The sequence below is a fragment of the Mauremys reevesii genome, linkage group 3 (assembly GCF_016161935.1).
Source record: "Mauremys reevesii isolate NIE-2019 linkage group 3, ASM1616193v1, whole genome shotgun sequence".
Classification (NCBI taxonomy): Eukaryota; Metazoa; Chordata; order Testudines; family Geoemydidae; genus Mauremys; species Mauremys reevesii.
In genome coordinates, this window is record NC_052625.1 from 121533727 (window position 1) to 121557010 (window position 23284).

General features: G+C 43.2%; 1 protein-coding gene across 2 annotated transcripts in view; it reads right to left on the bottom strand.

The window, feature by feature from the left end:
* DCBLD1 (discoidin, CUB and LCCL domain containing 1) overlaps positions 1 to 23072 on the bottom strand; it is a 70837-nt gene extending 47765 nt beyond the window's left edge. For both annotated transcript variants that reach the window (XM_039530713.1, XM_039530712.1), the window contains exon 1: positions 22735 to 23072. In XM_039530713.1, the coding sequence (XP_039386647.1) occupies positions 22735 to 22831 (97 nt within the window). In that variant the 5' untranslated portion in view covers positions 22832 to 23072. The remainder of the gene's footprint in view (positions 1 to 22734) is intronic.
* Between the last annotated feature and the right edge of the window lie 212 nt (positions 23073 to 23284).

Consider the following 23284-nt stretch of genomic DNA (forward strand, 5'->3'; position numbering starts at 1 on the left):
TTTGATAAAATATACAGAATTTTAAAATACCGTGCGCAGAATTTTTTATTTTTTGGTGCAGAATTCCCCCAGGAGTAGCACATGCAAAATAAATATATCTACTTCAGCAACTGCCAGCAACAGTGCAACTGCATCCATGAAAGCATCTGCATAAGCACTAGCACACCCTTGGTTGAGCTGTCTGCAACCACCATGTCAAAGCAGGTTTTCATGACAAAGTGATAGAAATGCCCAAGTTCTGTCTTCACTAGTGGCTTAGTGATTGTGCAACAGTACTGTCACTGAAATATGACTTTTCTGGTGTCACACAGGGTAGAGGAGTGATCTCTGTGGGATCCAGGATATAAACTGTTTAAAATTGTATAGAATGTACCACAACCTAACCTTCTCATTACCTCCTAATGACCTCATATATATATATTGAAAAGGAAGGGTAACAATAGAGCCCAAGATACCACTGAACACTACATTTGCTCACAACCAGACTCCATTACATCATTTGGCACTACAAAACTGGAGTCCTGCTGAGGGCTTGCTGTCCAGGGAGTTGGGATGAGATCACTCATTTACAAAAAGGCAGCGTTTGGAAAACTCAAACAGCTGGTGCTGGACCTTCAGCTGGTGCAAACTCACCTACCTCCACTGACTTTGATGGGATGCCATTTACACCAGGTGAGGATCTGGCCCAGGGAGTCCAATATGTAAAAAAAAAAAGTATATAAATTTGTAATGCATGATTTGCCCAATGACAGGCAACTTTTAGGAATCCAGCTCTAAAAAGTCTCCATGGTAGCATGGCTCCAACCTCCTTCACAAAATCTTGTGGAGATCACAGACAAAAGCCGAGAGTTTTACTGCTGATCTTATTTTTTTTTATTAAAAATGTTCCTAACTAAAAAATGAGAATTAAGGCAAGTATAATATCATTAGAGAGAGCATCAGGTAAGTGATTAATGACCTCTAAATCAGTACAATTTCATAGATCCTCTTTTAAAAGGGGAAGCCTTTGCTTTGCAACATGCTGTGAAAGGAAAAATAAATTGCTTGTAATGTATTTTCTTTGAACTGTATCCACACATATTTGGCTGTATTAGGTTCTCAGGAAACATTTTAACCCACATGCTCCAACAGCTCCTCACAGCAATCACTTAGCTGCCAAAGCAAAGGACAGGCAGCAGCTTGGTGGAGGAGAAACAAAGGATCATTGTAGTGTATTGTTTTGTCAGACCAAACTGTTTACTTACTGATATCAAAAGGAAGAAATAGGAACAGGAAGTCAAACAAACTAGAAGGTACTTTTCCCCTTTTCTCAGACATTATTTATTGTAACCTCCCTCTTTGAGTAGTAAGGAGAAAGCAGCAAATGACCCTAAATTAGTTCCACAGCAGAAGCACAATAAATCACCAATTTTTACCAAGAGTCTAGCCGAAATAGTCTTTTAAACCAGTCTGAAGCTTATTTAAATAGACCCAATGTAGCACCATGATATTCAAAATTTAGGTATCTGTTACAGGCCTAGCTTTCTTTTCCATTCCATCCCACAAACAGAGCTCAGTAGATGCCTCAATTAGAGCAACTCCTGATGGGCCATATATAAAGTCATCAAGGTAAACCTGGCCATCACTACCAAGTAGCTAAGAAAGACAGTCTACCACTTTTAAGCTCCCCATTTAGTAAAATAAAGACATGCTCTGTATTCACAAGATTCCCTTGATGCTCTCCATGGATTATTTTAAAATTAAACAGTTTAAAAAATCATCATCTCTATACCCATGCACACAAAAGTCTCACTTCCTCCACAGTGACCTAAACAACGGTATTTTTGTCAGCTTGCCATGGACATCTGCAGAGCCTCCACCATGCCAAAAATCCCTGGGATAGAGGTAAAAACTACAATGATAAAGCTTTTATTTACTCAGATTTTCCCCTTCTAAAACTTAAAAAAAAGCAGTAATTTTGTTAAGGATTAAATTGTCCCACTTATAAGAAATTACCTTTCTTTAAAGTGGAAAGGGAGTGGAGAAAAGGGGATTAACTTTACACCTGGTGTTCAGATTTGCAGTTTTAAAAAGCCTTACAATTCATCTTATTTACACTAACTCATATTCAAATCTGAAGTCCTAACATTATAACCCATGGGATTTTGTACCCATAACAGATTTGGAGTGAATGACCCTTAGTCAAAAATTATATGGACAGGAAGCGTCACTTCCACATACACATGCTAAAGACATTCTCTATTCGCAGGCATCCTCCTGCCCACTTAGAAAGGGAAGAATGCCATCAGTGGCACTGTCTCCAGCTGACCAGCTTCGTTTATGTATGGAAATCAAGAAGTGAAACAATTCAGTTCACAGCAGAAGCCTGGCAGCTAGGGAAAAGTCAGCCAGTAGAGCCAGGAGCTGTCCATGCAGACAGCTTTTGCCCCTGTGAATCATTCCCCAGGGAGTGAGAGTCCTCACCCCAAGCCTCAGCATGCTTTAAGGGACAACTTATAAAAGACACTTTGAGGGGCACCTCCAAGTTTCCCTGCTCTTCTTCCAGGGGATGCTCACAAGTCTGCCTTTGCATTTCAAAGTCACCATCTAGGGCTAGGCCAACGTCCTCTATAAAAGAAAAACACTAAGGGAAAAGTGTTTTTTTTATTCATTGTCCCCAGGGCTAATAGTTACAGCCAAATTCATTATTAGAAAGATGCCACTTTCAACACTTGTATTTGTCCTGTACATACTGCAGTCATGAGCTTGTGAGACAAAACTTCTGTCTGACATGAAGTGGACTCTCTTTTAAAAATCACTACAACTGAAGCAATTTCATTTTATTATAAAATTATTATTTTCCTGCTGGGAAAGCAGCTTTTATTAGCACTTTGATTTTACAAATATAACAACAAGGTTTATGTTGTAACATAAATCAGACAGTTACAATGATTAAGACAAGGTCTTATCTGGTACTTCAGTCATGTAGGCAACAACCTTATAACAAAAGGTGAATACATGCCATTTTAAGTTAGTTGTGACAGAGAACACATTCCCTTTGTCAAAGCAAGTTACACAATCCCCAATGCAAGATTCCCAAAGACATGCCTCACCAACTGACTCAGGATAAAACTAATGGAATCATGACAAGAGCAATAGCTGCCATTAGCCACCCCAGACACAAATTCCTGTTTCTCCTTTCCCTGGGTCAGTGTATCTTGGAGCAGTCAATCCTTTTCAGGCTAATTACAGTCATCCTTTGACAGTAATAAATGCTTCCCTGCATACTGCAGTTTAAATGGAAAGCTGAATGGTTCAAATGCAAAGATAGTCAAAGCTGTAAAGCAGGTTTCTGAATTGGAGCACTGTGGACAAACTGGAAACACCCTTCTTCAGTATTTGTACGATAGCTTACGTGGCACCCATTGTTGTGGGATCTTAAAAGAATGAGACATTGCTTCTTATGGCTATCATTGCTACGTCTGGGAGCTATTGGATGTTGCAGACATTTTTAATTTTAAAAAATTAAAGTAGAGCATCAATAACTACTCCTACAGCATCAAAATCAACATTATAGTGCTTCATATGAAATGCACATTTCTTAAAGCTTTCACTTTCTCACCCTTTTCTGCTCTGATAGGAGATAGTATGAGAAATTTGAAGCCAAAAGGAATTTGCAAATGCTGTGAAAGGGGTAACAAATAGAATGGAATGTTTCATGCAACCTTCTCTGTGGTATTGCTACTGTGAATTCCATGGATTTCTTTTTATTTTTTCTGAATTTATTGGCCATCAATGTTACCAACTGACCTCTTGTTTTCGTGTTACGGAACACGGCATATAGGAAAGTCTGAGCAGTTCTCTCTTTATTCATCTTGAGTTTGGATACACCTCAGTTAAGTCATAATCCTTTATTTTATTTTTACAAGAAAACATAGGGACTTAATCTTCAGAATTCACCAGGCGTCTGATTTTCACAGTGTGGGTGCTCAGCACTTTCTGAAAATCAGGGTCCTTTAAAGTGTCTTAAATTTTGTAACCAAAAACCTGTCCCACCCAAAATTACTGGTCACCTTTGAAAAATTAAGTAACAGATTTTTAAAGACAGAAGGGGCCATTATCATCATCTAGCCTCACCTCCTGCAAAACAGGCCATGAAACCTCACTCAGTGATTTCTGCATCAAGCTTCTAACATCTGGCTGGAAGTATAGCAGTGGTCTCCAACCTTTTTAAGCACAAGATCACTTTTTGAATTTAAGTGCAACGCAGGATCTACCCTGCCCCTTCTGCGAGGTCCTGCCCCCCTCACTCCATCCCCTCACTCTCCATCGCTCGCTCCCCTCTATCTTCATTCACTTTCACCATGCTGGGGGCAGGGTGTTGGGGTGTGGGTTCTGGACTGGGGCCGAGGGGTTCAGAGTGTGGGAGGAGGCTCCGGGCTGAGCCTGGGGCAAGGTGTTGGGGTGCAGGAGGCGATGAGGCATGCAAGCTTTGGGAGGGGATTCAGGGCTGGGGGTTTGGGTGCAAGAGGGGGTTCAGTGCTGGCTCCAGGAGGGGGGCTCAGAGATGGGGCAGGGGGTTAGGGTGCAGGAGGCAGTTTGGGGTGCTGGCTCCTGGAGGGGCTCAGGCCTGGGGCAGAGGGTTGGGGTGTGGGAGGGGTGCGGGCTCCCACTGGGCAGCACTTACCTTGTGAGGCTCCTGGTGGGCGGCGCAGTGGGGCTAAGGCAGGCTCCCTGCCTGCCCCGTAACACTGTCGGAAGCTGCTGGCATGTCCCTGCAGGCCCTGGGGGAGGAAACGTTGCTCCGCACACTGCCCCTCCCTGTAGGCACCACCCCTGCAGCTCCCATTGGCCTCGTTCTTGGCCAATGGGAGCTATGAGGGGCAGCCTACAGGCAAAAGCAGCGCATGGAGACCCCGCCCCTCCCCCATGCAGGGACGTGCTGGCCACTTCCGGGAGCTGCGTGGGGCCAGGGCATGCAGGGAGTCTGCCTTAGCCCTGCTGTGCCGCTAGACTTTTAGCGGTCGGACACTACAATCAACTGGAAGAGGTTCTGCGATCAGCCGGCCGATCGCGATCTACCAATTGGTGACCGCTGAACTATAGGGTACCTTTTAGAAAAATATCCAGCCTGGTTTTAAAGACTTTATGTGACAGAAAATCCACCTTGTGCCTAGGTAAACTGTTCCAATGGTCAATTACCCACACCACTGAAACGCTTGTACTTTATTTCTAATGTGAATTTGTCTCCCACAATCCTGCCTGGAAATTAAAGTCAAATACCCTGGTGGGAAAAAAAATCCCAAATCAGCATACCCACCCGTATGCTCACCCTCCCCTTTTTAAGATGACACATGGAAGTTGATCAGAAGTCTGAGCAGCAAGAAAGTCTTTGTAAGATAGGCACCCATAATGGGAGAGGGGAAAAAAGAAAATGGCCAGTGGAAGTAAAGAGGGCAAATCAGAACCCAGAAGTATAACAAACTTTAATAAACACAGAACTGGTGGGTAAGGTCCTATGGAAAGGAAACCTAAGGGATAAAGGAGTTCAGGAGAGCTGACAGTTTCTCAAAGGGACAATACTAAAGGCACAACGGCAAAGCATCCTGATGCAAAGGAAAGATAGCAAAAGGCCAACATGGCTCCACCCGCAGCTCTTTAATGACCTGAAAATCAAAAAGGAATCCAACAAAAAGTTGAAACATGGACAGTTTGCTAAGGATGAATACAACAGTGCAAGCATGCAGAGACAAAATCAGAAAGGTTAAGGCACAAAATGGAGTTACACTTGACAAACGGACATGAAGGGCAATAGAAGAGATTCTGTAAAAACATTAGGAGCAAAAGAAAGGTGAAGGAAAGTGCAGCAGAGAAGGAGAGCTAATAATCGATGACAGGTGTTTAATGCCTATTTTGTTTCAGTCTTTACTAAAAAGGGTAATTGCAACCAGATGCTTAAACAAAATTAACAAGGGAATGAACACAATCCAGAATAGAGAAAAAACAGGTTAAAGAATATTCAGGTAAGTTAGATGTATTCAAGTCAGCAGGGCCTGATGAAATTCACTCAAGGGTACTCAAGGAAATAGGTGAAGCAAATCTTAAAACAGTTAGCAATTATCTTCGAGAATTCATGAAGGACAGGTGATGTCCCAGAGGACTGGAGAAGGGCAAACATAGTACCTATCTTTAAAAAGGAGAATAAATAGTTCCTGGGGAATTATAGACAAGTCAGCCTAACTTCGATACCTTGAAAGATACTGTAACAAATTTTTAAACAAACAATCAATAAGCACCTAGAAAATAAACAGAATAATTAATAGACAACATGGATTTGTCAAGAACAAATCATGCCAGATCAACAAATCTTGCCTAGTTTTCTTCTTCGACAGGGTTACTGGCATAATGGATGGGAGGAGGCAGTAGACATAACATATCTTGATTTTAGTAATGCTTTTGACACCAACCCACATGACATTCTCATAAGCAAATTAGGGAAACACAGTCTAGATCAGATCACTATAAGATGGGTGCACAACTGGTTGAAAGCCCATACTCAATTATCAATGGTTTGCTGTCAAACTGGGACAACACATGCAATGGGGTCCTGCTGGATAACAGAGTGGACAGTATGCTTATAAAAATCTGAAAATTACACAATGCTGGGAAAGAATTGCAAGCCCTTTTGAGGAAAGGATTAGAATTCAGAAGGATCTTGACAAATTGGAGAACTGTTCTGAATTCAACAAGATAAAATTCAATAAAGATAAGTGAAGTACTTTGCACTTAGGAAGGAAAAAAAATCACACAAAACTACAAAATGGAGCATAACTGGCTAGGTGGTAGTACTGCTAAAAAAGAACTGGCAATCATAGTGGATCACAAATTGAATATGAGCTAATAATGGGATGCAGTTGCAAAAAAAGGCTAATAAAATTCTGGTGTGTATTAATAGGAGTATTGTAAGTAAGGGCTAGTTTAGACTAGACATGCTACAGCAGCTCAGCTGCACTGATGCACCTGCGCTGCTGTAATGCGTCTAGTGAAGACACTCTAAGCCAACGGGAGACAGATCTCCCACTTGCACTAATAATTGCACCTCCATGACAGGCGGTACCCTATGTCGGCGGGAGAAGCTCTCCCGCTGATGTAGCACTGTTTACACTGGCGCTCAGCTCAAGGTAACTTACACCGCTGGGAGGTGTTACCTAGCACCTCTGTGTTCTTGGGGAACCAGGCACAGTACCCAGCCTGACTCACGAAAGACTTTCCCCACCCAGCCTCTGCTTGAACCAACACCTATCAAAAGAGAGACTTACAAAAAGGCAATGAAAAGGCGGAATAAGGATGACAGGATTAAGGAAACTACCCTAGCCTCATTTACATTGAAGATGGGACAGGGAGACATCTCCATTAGCATACAGACTGGAGAACAGAGATTCCAAGGCAAGAACCCGCATGGAACTCTGGGACCAGAAAAGCAGGGAAGCCCTGCATGATGGGGGAAATCTCTGCTCCAGATGTTAATGAACCCACGCCTGCACACACCCAGCTCAGTAGTTATCAGATCAATTCTAGTAATAAATCCTTTATTGGTATCCGAAATAATGAAGCTCCCTAATTGCATTGTGACCTCCCTCCAAGGAACACCGCCCAAAGCCAGGAATGATCAGCTCCCATGGTCTAGCCCAGTCGTTCCCAAATTTGTTCTGCCGCTTGTGCAGGGAAAGCCCCCTGCGAGCCGGGCCAGTTTGTTTACCTGCCGCGTCCGCAGGTTCAGCTGATCGCGGCTCCCAGTGGCCGTGGTTCGCTGCGCCGAACTGCGGCCACTGGAGCCGCGATCGGCCGAACCTGCGGATGCAGCAGGTAAACAATTGCGACTCCCAGTGGAGCAGCGATTGGCCGAACCTGCGGACGCGGCAGGTAAACAAACCGGCCCGGCCCCCCTGGGGCTTTCCCTGCACAAACGGTGGAATAAGTTTGGGAACCACTGGTCTAGCCTGAACAAAACAACTTTGGTATACTCCCTTGTTTACTCATAAACAAATCTAGTGTTCTCCCTTGAACCACTGTTGTTTCTCTACAAAAAACCCCTATCCGTGCTCAAGTAAGTGTTCTGATGCCTGGATCCTAAAACTGTATCAGTTCCATTGGAACTTCATTTTCTCCTGACTGACCATGCAGGGGGTTCTGCCTGTATCTATCACTCCAGACCCTCAGCTACCATCACCACCTGGGACCCCCGAATGATTCAAGCTTCATGGAGTGGTGAGAAATCAAATCAATATCTTTCTCTCGTTTTTTGGTTTCCTCGTTCGCTCTGCAGCAACACTCCTTGTACCCAAGCTAAAAGATCCCTGCAGCACCCAAAAATCTTGTCTGGTTTGCTCATCAAGTGGGTTATTATCAGAACAATTGTAACGTGAAAGAGGGGATAGGGACATGCTGAACCTGGGGCATATGAGGGTGACAACTTGAACATGCTGCTTGACCTAGCCTGAGTCCAGGGACATATAGGGGGTCAGCTTGGGAGTGCTGATTGACCCTGTCCACTCAGACACGCTCTGTGTGTGTGTGCGCGTGTGTGTGCGCGCGTGCACACATCTGATTCTGGGGCTGGAAGAACCCAGCCCTGAGGAACCTAGGTCCTGCAGGATCATTCCATTGGGAGGGCACTTGCAGCAGGGAGAGGTAGAGCTCGGTATGAGAACACAAGTGACACAAGCAGTACATTGATAGAACTACAGAACCTCTCCCCCCCACACAAAAGAGGAACCCTAATAAATAGCATAGCCCAAAGTAACGGGCAAAGCTGGTAACAGGGTGTTGGGTGGCTTATTCACACACTTGAGCAATGTAAGTTATACAAAAGTAAGTTGGAATGTAGACTTGGCCTAAGACTCAGGAGGTAATTGTCCCACTCTACTCAACTGGAATACAGTGTCCAGTTTTGGGTGCCACACTTGAAGAAAGATATGGACAAATTGGAGAGAGTCCAGTGAAGAATATCAAAAATGATAAAAGATTTTAAAAGCATGTCCTACAATGAAAGGTTAAAAAACTGGGTATGTTTAGTCTTGAGAAAAGACGACCAAGGGCAGACCTGATAGACTTCAAATGCACCAAGGGCTGTTACAAAGAAGACAGTGATCAGTTGTTCCCCATATCTACCAAAAGTAGGACAAGTAGTAATGGGCTGAATTTGCAGCAAAGAAGGAGATTTAGAAAGTTTTTCCTTATAGTTAATTAGATATTAGGATAGTTAAGCACTGGAATAGGCTTTCAAGGAAGGCTTGGAATCTCCATCACTACAGGTTTTTGAGAACAAGTTCGACAAACACTGGCTAGGGATGGTCCGGGTATATTTGGTCCTGCTTTAGGACAGAGCGGGCTGGACTAGATGACCTCTTCAGGCTCCTTCTAGCCCTTCTTTTTTTGATCCTATGATAATCCACCATGTGTTTGTCTTATTTTAAAGATTCTTGAGACTGGCATGGCTTTTCAATAAATCCACTGTCTGCAAATCCATTTTCATTACAGGATATATAAAAGACAGAGTAAGATTTTAAAAAGTAGTTTAATTTTAGCATATTATCAACCAACAAACTTCAGATTTATTTTAAATTGCCTTCCTGGTATAGTACATGTACCAAACTTCTTTCTAACGAAAGTACTGTTTTAAGGAATAAACCCCAGCGGGTGGTGGGGCAGGGGTTTGTGAAATAGCAAGAACTGAAAAGGGGGGATTTTTTTCAAGTTTTAATAAAAGAAATGCATCTTCTTCAACGCCTTTAGAAGCTTTAGATGGCTATATACTCCCATATCATGAAGGCAGCTCAGCCCAGCATCCAGTCATTTATACCAATTTATTAGATAGTTAGGCCACAGGAGCAGTGCCTTATTGTGTTAGGACTTAATTGCTATGTGTGCACACGCGTGCATTCACTGAGCTGCTCCATCATCTTCAACATCTTGCTCGGGCATAGATATTCCTCTGCCCTTACCCACTATGACAGACATTGAGACTTCATTTCTATCCATCTTACTTCAGAGGCAGTACCATAAATGCAGTATCTGCAGAATCTCTCAAATTATTTTAATGGATACGAGTGTAATTTTCTCCATATTTATACTACAGAATCAACTATTGTGATCTTGCTTGCACAGATGTAAACCAAGAATAAGACTATGTTGAAGTAAATGGAGTTACACAATGTAAAACTGGTGAGAGACCAGAATCAGGCCCAATATCCTGAAGGGAGTATCTTCAAGTAGTTTCAAACAGAAGTTGTACATCTCTCAATTCTGTGTATAGCTGACCAGGTTCAGCCCAAAAGTTACAAGAAATTCATATTTTTCACACTCCTGTGCTACCATAGTTGCAACAGTAAGATTCACAATACTCCACACTAACATTCTGTTTTAAGAGTAAAAGAACCCACCCTATGCTTAAAGGTTTTAGGTCTGTTCTTACTACACAAGTTGTCAAGGTTCCTTCCCCACTCTGAACTTTAGGGTACAGATGTGGGGACCTGCATGAACACCTCTAAGCTTAACTACCAGCTTAGATCTGGTCTCACTGCCACCACCCAGATTTCTGAGTACCTGGAAAACTCTCTCCCCCCCCCAAAAAAACCTTCCCCTCCCTGGGTAGCCTTGAGAGACTCCTCCACCAAGTCCCTGGTGAACACTGATCCAAATCCCTTGGATCTTAAAACAAGGAAAAATCAATCAGGTTCTTAAAAAGAAGGCTTTTAATTAAAGAAAGAAAGGTAAAAATCATCTCTGTAAACTCAGGATGGAAAATAACTTTACAGGGTAATCAGATTCACAGAGCCCAGAGAAACCCCCTCTAGCCTTAGGATAAAAGTTACAGCAAACAAAGATAAAGTCACCTCAGCAAAAAGGAACATTTACAAGTTGAGAAAACAAAAATAAAACTAACATGCCTTGCCTGGCTGTTACTTACAAGTTTGAAATATGAGAGACTGGTTCAGAAAGATTTGGAGAGCCTGGATTGATGTCTGGTCCCTCTTCATCCCAAGAGCGAACAACCCCCAAAACAAAGAGCACAAACAAAAGCCTTCTCCCCACCAAGATTTGAAAGTATCTTGTCCCCCTATTGATCCTTTGGGTCAGGTGTCAGCCAGGTTTCCTGAGCTTCTTAACCCTTTACAGGTAAAAGGATTTTAGTGTCTCTGGCCATGAGGGATTTTATAGTATTGTACACAGGAGGGCTGTTCCCTTCCCTTTATAGTTATGACACAAGAAAAAAAAATCTAACTTTTTTCCCCCACACGGTGCTTGGTCTAGTATGAGGGAACACATGCAGAACTGCCCCAATGTTTTCATAATTTGAAATAAAACAAATAAAGTACTATTTTTACTCATCAAGCAGACAAACATCTGGAAGATTGCATCAGTATGACTTCAACCTTAGAGGTGAAAACATTATGCAGACTGAATCCAACACTATTTATTTAAGTAGCTTGTGGTAGTACTGATGAGAAACTCGAATACTGCTGATTAAAATATGGATGAAAAGGTTTCTGCAGCAAATGATACAGCTGAATCAAAGCTCAGTCAATGTTCTACTACCAATTAAACGCAATATTACAGAACATTCCTGAGAGGCGGAAGCCGTTTCATAGTTGAGCTTCCAACCAAACGCAAAGGCCTATTTTAACACCCTGTAACTTTAGCTTGGAAAACTGATTTGGTCTGAACATTCCCAGATTTACTGTGAAGGCAAAAAGAACACTTCTGCATAGTCTAAAATACATTCAAAGGACATTAAAAATTACCCTGATATGAAACTGTCTTGTCTGATGTTTGTCTCTCTAGTTAAGTTTTCCTGAAAAGTTGTGTGCTGGCTATATTTGAAGAAATTATGCAAAGTTATTTTTGTTGTTGTTGTAATAGATATGAGGGAATAGATATGGGGCCCAATCCTGTTCCAACTGGATTCAATGGAAAGTGTTTTTGTTTCCTTGTTTGAAGTTTGTACAAAGTTTGTACAAAGTTTTCTGATTTGACAAGTTGTGTCATGGGAGAGCATTCAATAAGAGCATAACTGTAACAAAGCTAGTCTTGAACCTAAGCCTTTACAGACTCAAGCTAGTGCTCAGAACACCCACTAACTCTCAAATACCTACAAATGATAGTGTTATTTCCTTTTACTATCTTATCAATAGTTTATCACTGATCAAAACGAATTGTACATGTTTATCTTCCATATAGAGGCAGTCTTATTCTCCTCCAGCTACCCAATACGTGAAAAAGTATGATTTTATTAAATTGTGTATATTGCGTTAAAGGCGGCCATCTGTAAACCAAAATCCCTATCCTAAGAACATTACGAGTTAAACTGGGTGGGGAAGAAATTAGTGTTGTGACCTAAAAGGGGAAGGGACAATCATAGAGTCATAGACTTTAAGGTCAGAAGCTACCATCATGATAGACTTCAAATGCACCAAGGGCTGCACCCTTTTTCACAGCCTCATCACATTGGCAGCTCATAGTCATCCCATGATCAACCTATACACCGAGGTCTTTCTCCTCCTTTGTCACTTCCAATTGACACGTCCCCATTTTATAGCAAAAATTCTTGTTGTTAGTCCTTAAGTGCATGACCTTACACACTGCACTATTAAATTTCATCCCATTTCTATTACTCCAGTTTACACGGTCATCCAGATCATCTTGTATGATATTTCAGTCCTCCTCCATATTGACACTACCGCCCAACTGTGTGTCATCCAGAAATTTTATTACCACACTCCCACTTTTCGTGACAAAGTCAGTAATAAAAATGTTAAATAAGACTGGTCCCAAGACCGATTCCTCAGGAACTCCACTAATAACCTCCTTCCAGCCTGACAGTTCACCTTTCATTATGACCCGTTGCAGTCTCCCCTTTAACCAGTTCCTTATCCACCTTTCAATTCTCATATTAATCCCTACCTTGTCCAATTTAACTAATCATTTCCCATGTGGAACTGTATCAAATGCCTTACTAAAATGCAGGTATATTAGATCTACAATATTTCCTTTGTCTAAAAAAAAAAAATCAGTTATCTTCTCAAAGAAGATCAGGTTGGTCTGGCATGATCTATCTTTTGTAAAACCATGTTGTATTTTATCCCAATTACTATTCAAATTTATGTCTCTTAACTACTTCCTCTTTCAAAATTTGTTCCAAGATCTTGCATACAATTGTCAAATAAACAGGCCTGTAGTTTCCCAGATCACTTTTCTTCTCCTTTAAATATAGGAACTATTAGCATTTTCTCTAGTCATATGGTACAACCTCCATGTTTACCGATTAATTAAAAATCCTTGCTATTGGGTGGAGATTATCCAGGATGCCCCCCGATTTAGTACCATTAAGCTGTTTGAGTTTGACTTCCACCTCGGATGTGGAAATTTCTACCTCCATATCCTCGTTCCCATTAGCCATCCAACCACTATCTCTAAGATCTTCATTAGCCTCATTAAAACCTGAGGCAAAGAATTTGTTTAGGTGGTGGGCCATGCCTAGATTATCTTTAATTTTCACCCCATCCTTAGTGGTTAGCAGTGCCACTTCTTCTTTCCTTGTTTTTTTCTTATTTATACGGCTATAGAACCCTTTACTATTGGCTTTAATACCCTTTGCAAGGTCCAACTCTGCTTGGCTATTGGCATTTCTCACTTTATCCCTAGACTTTCTCAGATTTTGAAAAAGCATCCAGGGAGATGGGACAACACTCTCGGTTACAATAATCTGAATAACCATGATGAGTAGCTTCTTTGGTCCTACTATGTTTTTGCTTTACAACACTATCTTGTCAGGCATAGGGATGACAATGGGGAATGCTGAAGTGGAGATTAATTGCATATTACTAGCTGCAAAAAGTGAATTTGAAAGAAAAATCTGAAGGAGTAAGTGAAGTCGCTAGGTGCACAAGTTCAGGGAGGCTGTTTGAGGGATACAAAATGGCATGAAAAAAGATGTGGAACTGCAGGAGGAAGAAGCAGCCAAAAGATGCATGAAGGTGAGTAGAATTGAAGTAAAGGGTCTAGGGCTGAATAGTAGGAGACCAAAGCAGACTTGTAGGCAATGCTGAAGCAAGAAGAAGCTGAAGATGAAGAACCTGAATGAGACATGGAAGAAGACAGAAAGCCTCTAGAGTGTATTGAAGAAGGGAGTCACAGGGTCATATCAGCTGGTGAGGAAGATTATTTTTACTGAGCCCAGGTGGGTGAGGTAATATTTTTTATTGGACCAACTTCTGCTGGTGAGAGAGAGAGGCTCTTGAGCTACATTGAGATCTTCTTCAGGTCTGAGAAAGGTCCTGAGGCCAGGTCTATGCTAAACACTTCACTCAGGGGTGTGAAAAAGCCACTTGCTGTATATCAGAAGGACAGAACAGGTCGTGCTGGTGAGGGAGTGGCACTATATGTGAAAGAAAGCGTAGAATCAAATAAAGTAAAAATCATAAATTAACCAAACTGTACCATAGAATCTCTATGGATAGTAATTCCATGCTCTAATACTAAGAATATATGGCAGTAGGGATATATTACCCACCATCTGACCAGGATGGTGATAGTGACTGTGAAATGCTCAGGGAGCTTAGAGAGGCTATAAAAATAAAAAAATAAATAATAACAGGGGATTTCAACTATCCCCATATTGGTTGGGTACATGTCACCTCAGGACGGGATGCAGACAAAGTTTCTTGACACCTTAAATGACTGCTTCCTGGAACTCACAAGAGGAGAGACAATTCTTGATTTAGTCCTAAGTGGAGCACAGGATCTGGTCCAAGAGGCAAATATAGCTAAACCGCTTGGTAATAGTGACCATAATATAATTAAATTTAACATCTCTGTGGTGATGAAAACACCACAGCAACCCAACACTGTAGCATTTAATTTCAGAAAGGGGGACTACACAAAAATGAGGAATTTAGTTAAATAGAAATTAAAAGGTACAGTGCCAAAAGTGAAATCCCTGCAAGCTACATGGAAACTTTTAAAAGACACCATAAAAGAGGCTCAACTTAAATGTATACCCCAAATTAAAAAAACATAGTAAGAGAACCAAAAAAGTGACACCATGGCTAAACAACAAAGTAAAAGAAGCAGTGAGAGACAAAAAGGCATCCTTTTAAAAGGGGAAGTTAAATCCTAGTGATGAAAACAGAAAGGAGCATAAACTCTAGCAAATAAAGTGTAAACATATAATTAGGAAGGCCAAAAAAGAATTTGAAGAAAAGCTAGCCAAAGACTAAAAAAAAAATAGCAACCCCCTTTTTTTTTTTTTTTTTTAAGTACATCTGGGCAAGAAGCCTGCTAAACAACCAGTGGGCCTCCTGGACGATCGAGATGCTAAAGGAGCACTCATGGACGATAAGACCATTGCAGAGAAACTAAATGGATTCTTTGCATCGGTCTTCATGGCTGAGGATGTGAGGGAGATTCCCAAACCTAAGCCATTCTTTTTAGGTGACAAATCTCAGGAACTGTCCCAGGTGTCATTAGAGGAGGTTTTGGAACAAATTGATAAACTAAACAGTAATAAGTCACCAGAACCAGATGGTATTCACCCAAGAGTTCTGAAGGAACTCATATGTGAAACTGCAGAACTACTAACTGTGGTTTGTAACCTATCATTTAAATCAGTTTCTGTACCAATTGATTGGAGGATAACTAATGACATGCCAATTTTTTAAATGGGCTCCAGAGGTGATCCTGACAATTACAGGCCGATAAGCCTGACTTCAGTACTGGGCAAACTGGTTGAAACTATAGTAAAGAACAAAATTTTCAGACACATAGATGAACATAATTTGTTGGGGAAGAGTCAACATGTTTTTGTAAAGGGAAATCATACCTTACCAGTCTGCTGGAATTTTTTGAGGGGGTCAAGAAGCATGTGGACAAGGGGGGAATCCAGTGGACATAGTGTACTTAGATTTTCAGAAAGCCTTTGACAAGGTCCCTCACCAAAGCCTCTTCAGCAAAGTAAGCTATCATGGGATAAGAGGGAAAGTCCTCTCATAGATTGGTAACTGGGTAAAATATAGGGAATAAATGGTCAGTTTTCAGAATGGAGAGAGGTAAATAGTGGTGTCCCCAGGGGTCTGTACTGGGACCAGTCCTATTCAACATATTCATAAATGATCAGGAAAAAGGGGTAAACAGTGAGGTGGCAAAATCTGCAGATGATACAAAACTACTCAAAATAGTTAAATCCCAAACAGATTACGAAGAGCTACAAAAGGATCTCACAAAACTGGGCGACTGGGCAATAAAATGACAGATGAAATTCAATGTTGATGAATACAAAGTAATGCACATTGGAAAACATAATCCCAACTATACATATAAAATGATGGGGTCTAAATTAGCTGTTACTACTCAAGAAATAGATCTTGGAGTCATTGTGGATAGTTCTCTGAAAACATCCACTCAATGTGCAGCGGCAGTCAAAAAAGTGAACAGAATATTAGGAATCATTAAGAAAAGGATAGATAATAAGACAGAAAATATCATATTGCCTCTATATAAACAGGGGTGGCTCTAGGAATTTGGCCGCCCCAAGCAGGGCGGCATGCCGCAGGGGGCGCGCTGCCGGTCCCGCGGCTCCGGGGGACCTCTTGCAGACGTGCCTGCGGAGGGTGCGCTGGGAGGGCGGCAGGCGGCTCCGGCGGCCCTTCCGCAGTCATGCCTGCGGGAGGTCCACCAGAGCCGTGGGACCAGCGAACCCTCCGCAGTCAAGCCTGCGGGAGGTCCGCTGGTCCCGCGGCTCTGGTGGACCTCCCGCAGGCATGACTGCGGAAGGTCCGATGGAGCCGCTTGCCGCCCTGCCGGCAAAATGCTGCCCCAAGCGCGCGCTTGGCGCGCTGGGGTCTGGAGCCGGCCCTGCATATAAATCCATGGTATGCCCACATCTTGAATACTGCATGCAGATGTGGTCGCCCCATCTCAAAAAAAAAAAAAAAAAAGATATATTGGAATTGGAAAAGGTTCAGAAAAGGGGAACAAAAATTATTGGGTGTATGGAACAGCTGTCATATGAGGAGAGATTAATAAGACTGGGACTTTTCAGCTTGGAAAAGAGACGACTAAGGGGGAATATGATAGAGGTCTATAAAATCATGACTCGTGTGGAGAAAGTAAATAAGGAAGTGTTATTTACTCCTCATAACACAAGAACTAGGGGCCACCAAATAAATTAATAAGTATCAGGTTTAAAACATTCAAAAGGAAGTATTTTTTCACACAACGCACAGTCAACCTGTGGAAGTCTTTGCCAGATGATGTTGCGAAGGCCAAGACTATGACAGGATTCAAAAACAACTAGACAAGTTCATGAAGGATAGGTCTGTGAGGTTGCACTCCATATGCTTTACGGAAATATGCTTATGAATATGACATAACTGGAATATGCTTTACACTAAATACCCCTTGTATGGTGTCATTAGAAAGCTTGTAATCTACTGTGTGTGTTCATCCTATTTGTTTGCATGTATTATTTCTATATCTGGAGATAGGAGAATAAGATATAAATAATGTAAACATATTAAGTGGAGGCCATTAAGGGTGCTCCATAAACAATGAGTTGTAAATGGCCTTAGTTACTTGAAAGTAGTTACCTGTGTACTTGTGGGCCAGCCCATGGGGAATGGAGACTAGGGGTCTCACAGCGACATGTGACCATGTCACCTGATAATGAAATCCATCTTAAATCTGCTACTTTTCCATTTAGAAGGAGGGGTGGGGACCCAGAGAGAAAAAGATTCTCACCCTGTGCCAAAGCTATAAAAGGGGGTAGAGCAAGACAAAAGGGGCTCCAGTCATGAGAAAACCCCTGCTTACCACCTGAGATGTCTGCTGGATCTAACAAAGACTGTACTGGGGAAAGGATTGGGCCCAAACTAGGAAGAAGTCTAGTCTGTGAAAGAAGCTTATTGGATCATCTCTGAGGGCGAGATATTTCCTGTAATCAATTTCTTAATGTATTAGGCTTAGACTTGCGTGTTTTTGCTTTATTTTGCTTGGTGACTTACGTTGTTATTACTTGAAACCACTGAAATCCTACTTTTTAAAAACTTAATAAAATCACTTTTGTTTATTAATAAACCCAGAGTAAGTGATTAATACCTGGGGGAGCAAACAGCTCTGCATCTCTCTCTGTATAAGCTTTATACAGAGTAGAACAGATTTATTTGGGGTTTGGATCCCACGAGGGGCTGGATGTCTGGGTGCTAGAGACAAACTAAAAACTGCTCAGCAGGTTACCTAAGTCTGAAGCTCTGGGGGTGTGGCCCAGACCTGGGTCTGTGTTGCGGCAGGCTAGCATGTCTGTCTCAACAAGGCAGGGTTCTGGAGTCCCAAGCTGGTTAGGAAAACGTAATTTCAGCACGTCAGGTGACACTCCCAAGGGGATCTCTGTAAAGGAATCCATCACCAGGTCCATCAATGGCTATTACCCAGAATGGTCAGGGATGGTCTCCCTAGCCTGTTTGCCAGAAGCTGGGAATGGGTGATAGGGGATGGATCACTTGATGATTACCTGTTCTGTTCATTCCCTCTGGGGCATCTGGCATTGGCCACTGTCAGAAGGCAGGATACTGTGCTAGATGGACTTCCGGTCTGACCCAGTATGGCCGTTCTTATGTTCTGTAGTGACCTTAACATCCCATGTAGACAGTGCTATGTCGGTGGGAGAGCTTCTCCACCTCTCCATCTCACGGAGATGGAGTAACTAAGCCGACAGGAGAGCTCTCCCCTATTGGCTTAGAGCATCTTCATCGAAGTGCAACAGTGGTGCAGCTGCATCAGATGCAGCGTTTGCAGTGTCCTGAGAGTGTCTCATCTAAATGCAAGATTGAACAGATAGTTTAGCATTAGTAGTTAGCACATATTCTAAGGGACCATACAAAGTGAAGTGGCCCATTAACACCCCTGTAGTCACAGGACAAAAAGGGGAGTTAGTTTGCTGAGGCATTTTGTATAGAATTAAGGGAAGTCAGGTGGGATAAAGGAGGTCGAAGTGGTAGTCAAGGTGGGAGATGACTCCGATATGGGCCATGGGTTTTGCAGGGAGAATGGAGAGGAAGGATGGATGGATTTTGGTGCTACTGAACAAGAAGGAACTGATGAGAAGGCCTGGGAAAAAAAATAAAGCCAGATACAGTATTTCTCATCCAGAGACCGATACAAAAAACAAGTACGGCCCTACCAATAAGACCCAGCTCTCTCTCTACTCTCAGCTGCTGGAAAGGAGGACAGTGCCTGGATTAGTGCCAGAGTGCCATTCCTGGACCTTGCTCCTGGGCTCCATTGTTTATATAAGCCTCTGATTTATAGCTCCCCAACCCTCTCTCTCTCGCCGTTGCATTTATCAGGTCTGGGGCCCACTGTGCTAGGTACTGTAGGACATAATAATGATGGTCCCTGCCTCAGAAAGTTTATTCACTAATGCCCATAGGTTCTACGCAGGCCATGTCTATACTACAGGGACTACAGCAGCAAAGCTATGGTGCCGTAGCTATGCCAGCAAAATACCATAGTGTAGCTGCAGCCTTCAGTGGTGGAAGGTGTTTTTTCGTCTCTCTAGGAACACCACCTCCCTGAGCAACAGTAGCTAGGTCAATTGAAACATTCTTCCATTGGCCTAGCTGCGTCTACACCGGCTATTACGTTAGCGTAGCTATGGAACTTAAGGATTTTTCACACACCCCAGGGCCAACTATGCCAACCTCGATTTTAAGTGATCAGACCATAGCTGTCTACAAACTCATGAAGACAGAACAACACAGACTGATATTCAGAAGTTGATCTTTGCATTCATTAGAGCTAGGAATTTTATTTTAAATGTAAGATTGAATTCTACAAGAATAGATAGCTTAAATCCCACCAGTAATGAGATAAAGTCCTGTTTCCTCTTCTCCTCCTTGCTCCCCTCCCCACCAACCTTTTCCAACAGTTAAGGTCCCCCCCCCCTCCCCACTTCTTCTTTTGTAAGTTCTAACAGGCAGGACTTGGCAAGAGTCCAGATGTGAATGGTGGAAAGAAAGAGAGTCAAATACAACACTAAGGGCTTGTCTACACTGGCACTTCACAGCACTGCAACTTGAAAAAACACCTCCCTGAGCGCAGCAAGTTTCAGCGCTGTAACGCGCCAGTGTAGACAGTGCACCAGCGCTGGGAGCCATGCGCCCCTCGTGGAGGTGGGTTTTTTAAGAGTGCTGGGAGAGCTCTCCCACAGAACCCTGCTGCGACTACACAAGCCAGGTTAAAGCGCTGCCACGGCAGGGCTTTACCATCGCCAGTGCAGACTAGCCCTAAGTTAGTAATTTTGGGCAACAGGCAAGATAGTTAAATCTTTAACTGTGAAACGGGGGACTGGAGAAGAATTAAGGAGAAAGATGAGAAGTTCAGGTTTGTCTCCTCTTGATCATGAATTTGAGCTGGTGGAAGGAAGTCCAGGAAGAGATACCAGAGAGTTGAAAGATGTGAGGCTGAACAGACAGGGAAAGAAGTCGATTTTGGAGTCGACAGCAGAGAAAAAGGCAACCACAACCATGAGATCACTGAGGGACAGAATATGTGGAAGAGCCTGTTGTTAAATATCTAAATTCTTTATTACTCATACAGAGTCAGAGCTGCACTGTTTTTAGTGGGGCCAAACCCAGTTAAACTTAAAAAGATGTTTTCCTTAATTAAAACCAGTTTCCAAACCACCTCACCTCTCCCACGGTTATTCAATGAGTAACAAAGATCCAAGTTTCAGAGACTTCCTCAGACAATATGAAGTTATGTAATACATTCCAAATCAGAAAAAGAGTTCCCACTTACTCCCTGCACATGGAGAGCTGGACCCAGATTTCAATGCCAATTGTTATTGCTAAATGACTCTCCCTTGGATTGTGTTTTACAAAAACCCTTTAAGTGTTTCCGACACCATAACACATTTTTGAGTCTCAAAACTGAGGAATAAGCCAAAGGGAAGGGATATGGGAGGGAAATATATAGAATATCTATCTATCTATCTAGACAGATAGATATATAGAATGGGGTTAAGCATACTAGATAGAAAATAAAAGGTATACAAAGCTTGAGAATCAAAGACCACTAAACTGATACAAAACTTCAGCTTCAAAAGGCTAACGAACGCATATCAGAAATCCAGTTTCAGAAAACATATGCATTTTCCATACATGATCTTTACACAAATAGGTTAAAGGCAAAGAAGTTTTTAGTATTACTGTCAGGATGCTAACCTTGACAATGTAAACTCACACACCATGTCTTTTTGAATCATTAGCTAGACTGAAATAATAGCACTGAGTGAAGCATATACTTCTCCTATCTTAATGAGGTGCTATGGTTGCATTTTAATAATGATCACAAACTCAAAGATTAATTATTTAACTGCCGGTTGTTAGTGAGTTTTCTTAAGAAAGATGGATGGTTACTCCTGTCATGTACTGATGTTCCATGGCAATAAGGTTGCAAGTTTTGAATATAACTATAGCTACTCTTTTCATTGTACAGGAAATTAAAATGTTAGCCACTTAAAAATTAGGACAAACAGGTGAGTATACCATCTGTAATAAAGTTGCTTGCACAGTCTCATGGGGTTTCTACAGAACTTGTTCCAGTATTAGTGAAAGCAGTTCTGTTTAATAAGCAAATATACAATTGGATCTATCTGTATATAAAGCTGTATAAACTGCACCAATGCTATCAGCATAGTGAATTAAAGTGAATAGCACTGAAACTGTGTTCTTCACAGACATGATCATTGCACAAGTACTTTTAGACTGTTCCTCCCTGCGCTTTATAAATATATATTCTCCATCATTATGTAAGATCGGAGCCAGGCAAAACAGTAACCTTTGTAGAAATTAACCCTGCATATTACCTACAACTTGTTGTGGTCTTTCTTCCTTGTTTATTTAGCTTTAGAACAGGGCTAATTAACCAAAGATTAACAAATCATCGGTACAGTTACTGTAAAATTGGTTACCACTTTAATCCTGTGGATACTCAGACACACGGATAAACCAGGCATGGATTAACCAGGTCAAACTATATACAGCCCTGAGACCAGCTAAGAAACCATCATTCATGGTTAGATTGGCGGAGTTAAGTTTCCCAGCTGCCAGAGATAAAGCAAATTGATAGAGGAAGGAGGATCAGGAGGATAGAGGAGGAAATCCCCTTTCGCAAAATGGCTAAGGGGCAGCATTACCTAGCAGCCCCATTTTCTTAGCCTTGTCCTCGTGGAGTTCACTGTTGCCTTTTGCTCTGGCAAGCCAGAGAAGGGATCAGGACAGGTCCTGATTCCGGATCTCAGGTATGTACGGTTTGGCAGTTTTCGCAGCTAGGGCGCTGACGGGGCCCCATTCTCTAGCCTTAGATCAACTGCACTAGGTCCTGCTCCAGCTGAGAGGAGCTGGCAGAGTCTGCTGCCTTGCAACCCCCACGCCCGCACACGTGGGTTAGCGAGCCAGGGAGCAAAGGGGAAGCCACTAGGGAAGGGAGCGGGCACAGAAGGAAAAACCTCAGACTAACACGAGAGACAGACACACACAGCAAAACACCTGGGCACAGAAGTCCCGGGGATCAGACTGGGACAAGAGCCTGCGCCTTGTGTGGCTGGGGCAGGCCCCCTCTGAGCTGGCTCCGCTGCCCCCCGCGGGGTGCCCGAGGCTGATAGCCGTGCCCCCGGCTAGCTCCCCGGGGAGAACTCACCCAGCTTCTCCGCCCGCAGCCCCGGCGGGGCAGAGAGTCCGAGCAGCAGCGCCAGGAGCGCGGAGCGGGCAGCCCGCAGCCCCCCGCTGCAGCCCATGGCGCTGCCTCCTGAGGGGGAGGGCGGGGGACAACTTTCCCCAGTCGCTGCTGCGCCTTCTCCGCCGGGGGCTGCTCTGCTGCCGAGAGGCTCCTTCAGACCCAGGCAGCCAGTGTCCGCGTGAGGGGTGGCGGGGCACCCGCCTGGCCCCTGCGAGCGAGGGGCTGCGGTGCGGCAGGCGGCTGCCCTCCTGTCCCGCCGCCCGCGTTTCTCTCTCGAGGGCGGCAGCTCCGCATCTCTCCTCCCCCTGCCCAGGAGCTGGGGGTGGGGAAAGGAAACCAGAGGACGGGAAGCACCGCCGTTCCCATTGGACGGGGCTGCGGGGCGGCCCCTAGCCTTGCCTCGCCTCTTCCCCCAGCAGAGGTGCAGGCCAGGGTCCAGCGGAGCAGGCGGGCGGGTACAAGTGTCTCTCCCTCGGCTGGCGGAGTTGCAGCTGCGGGTCCTTCCTATCGC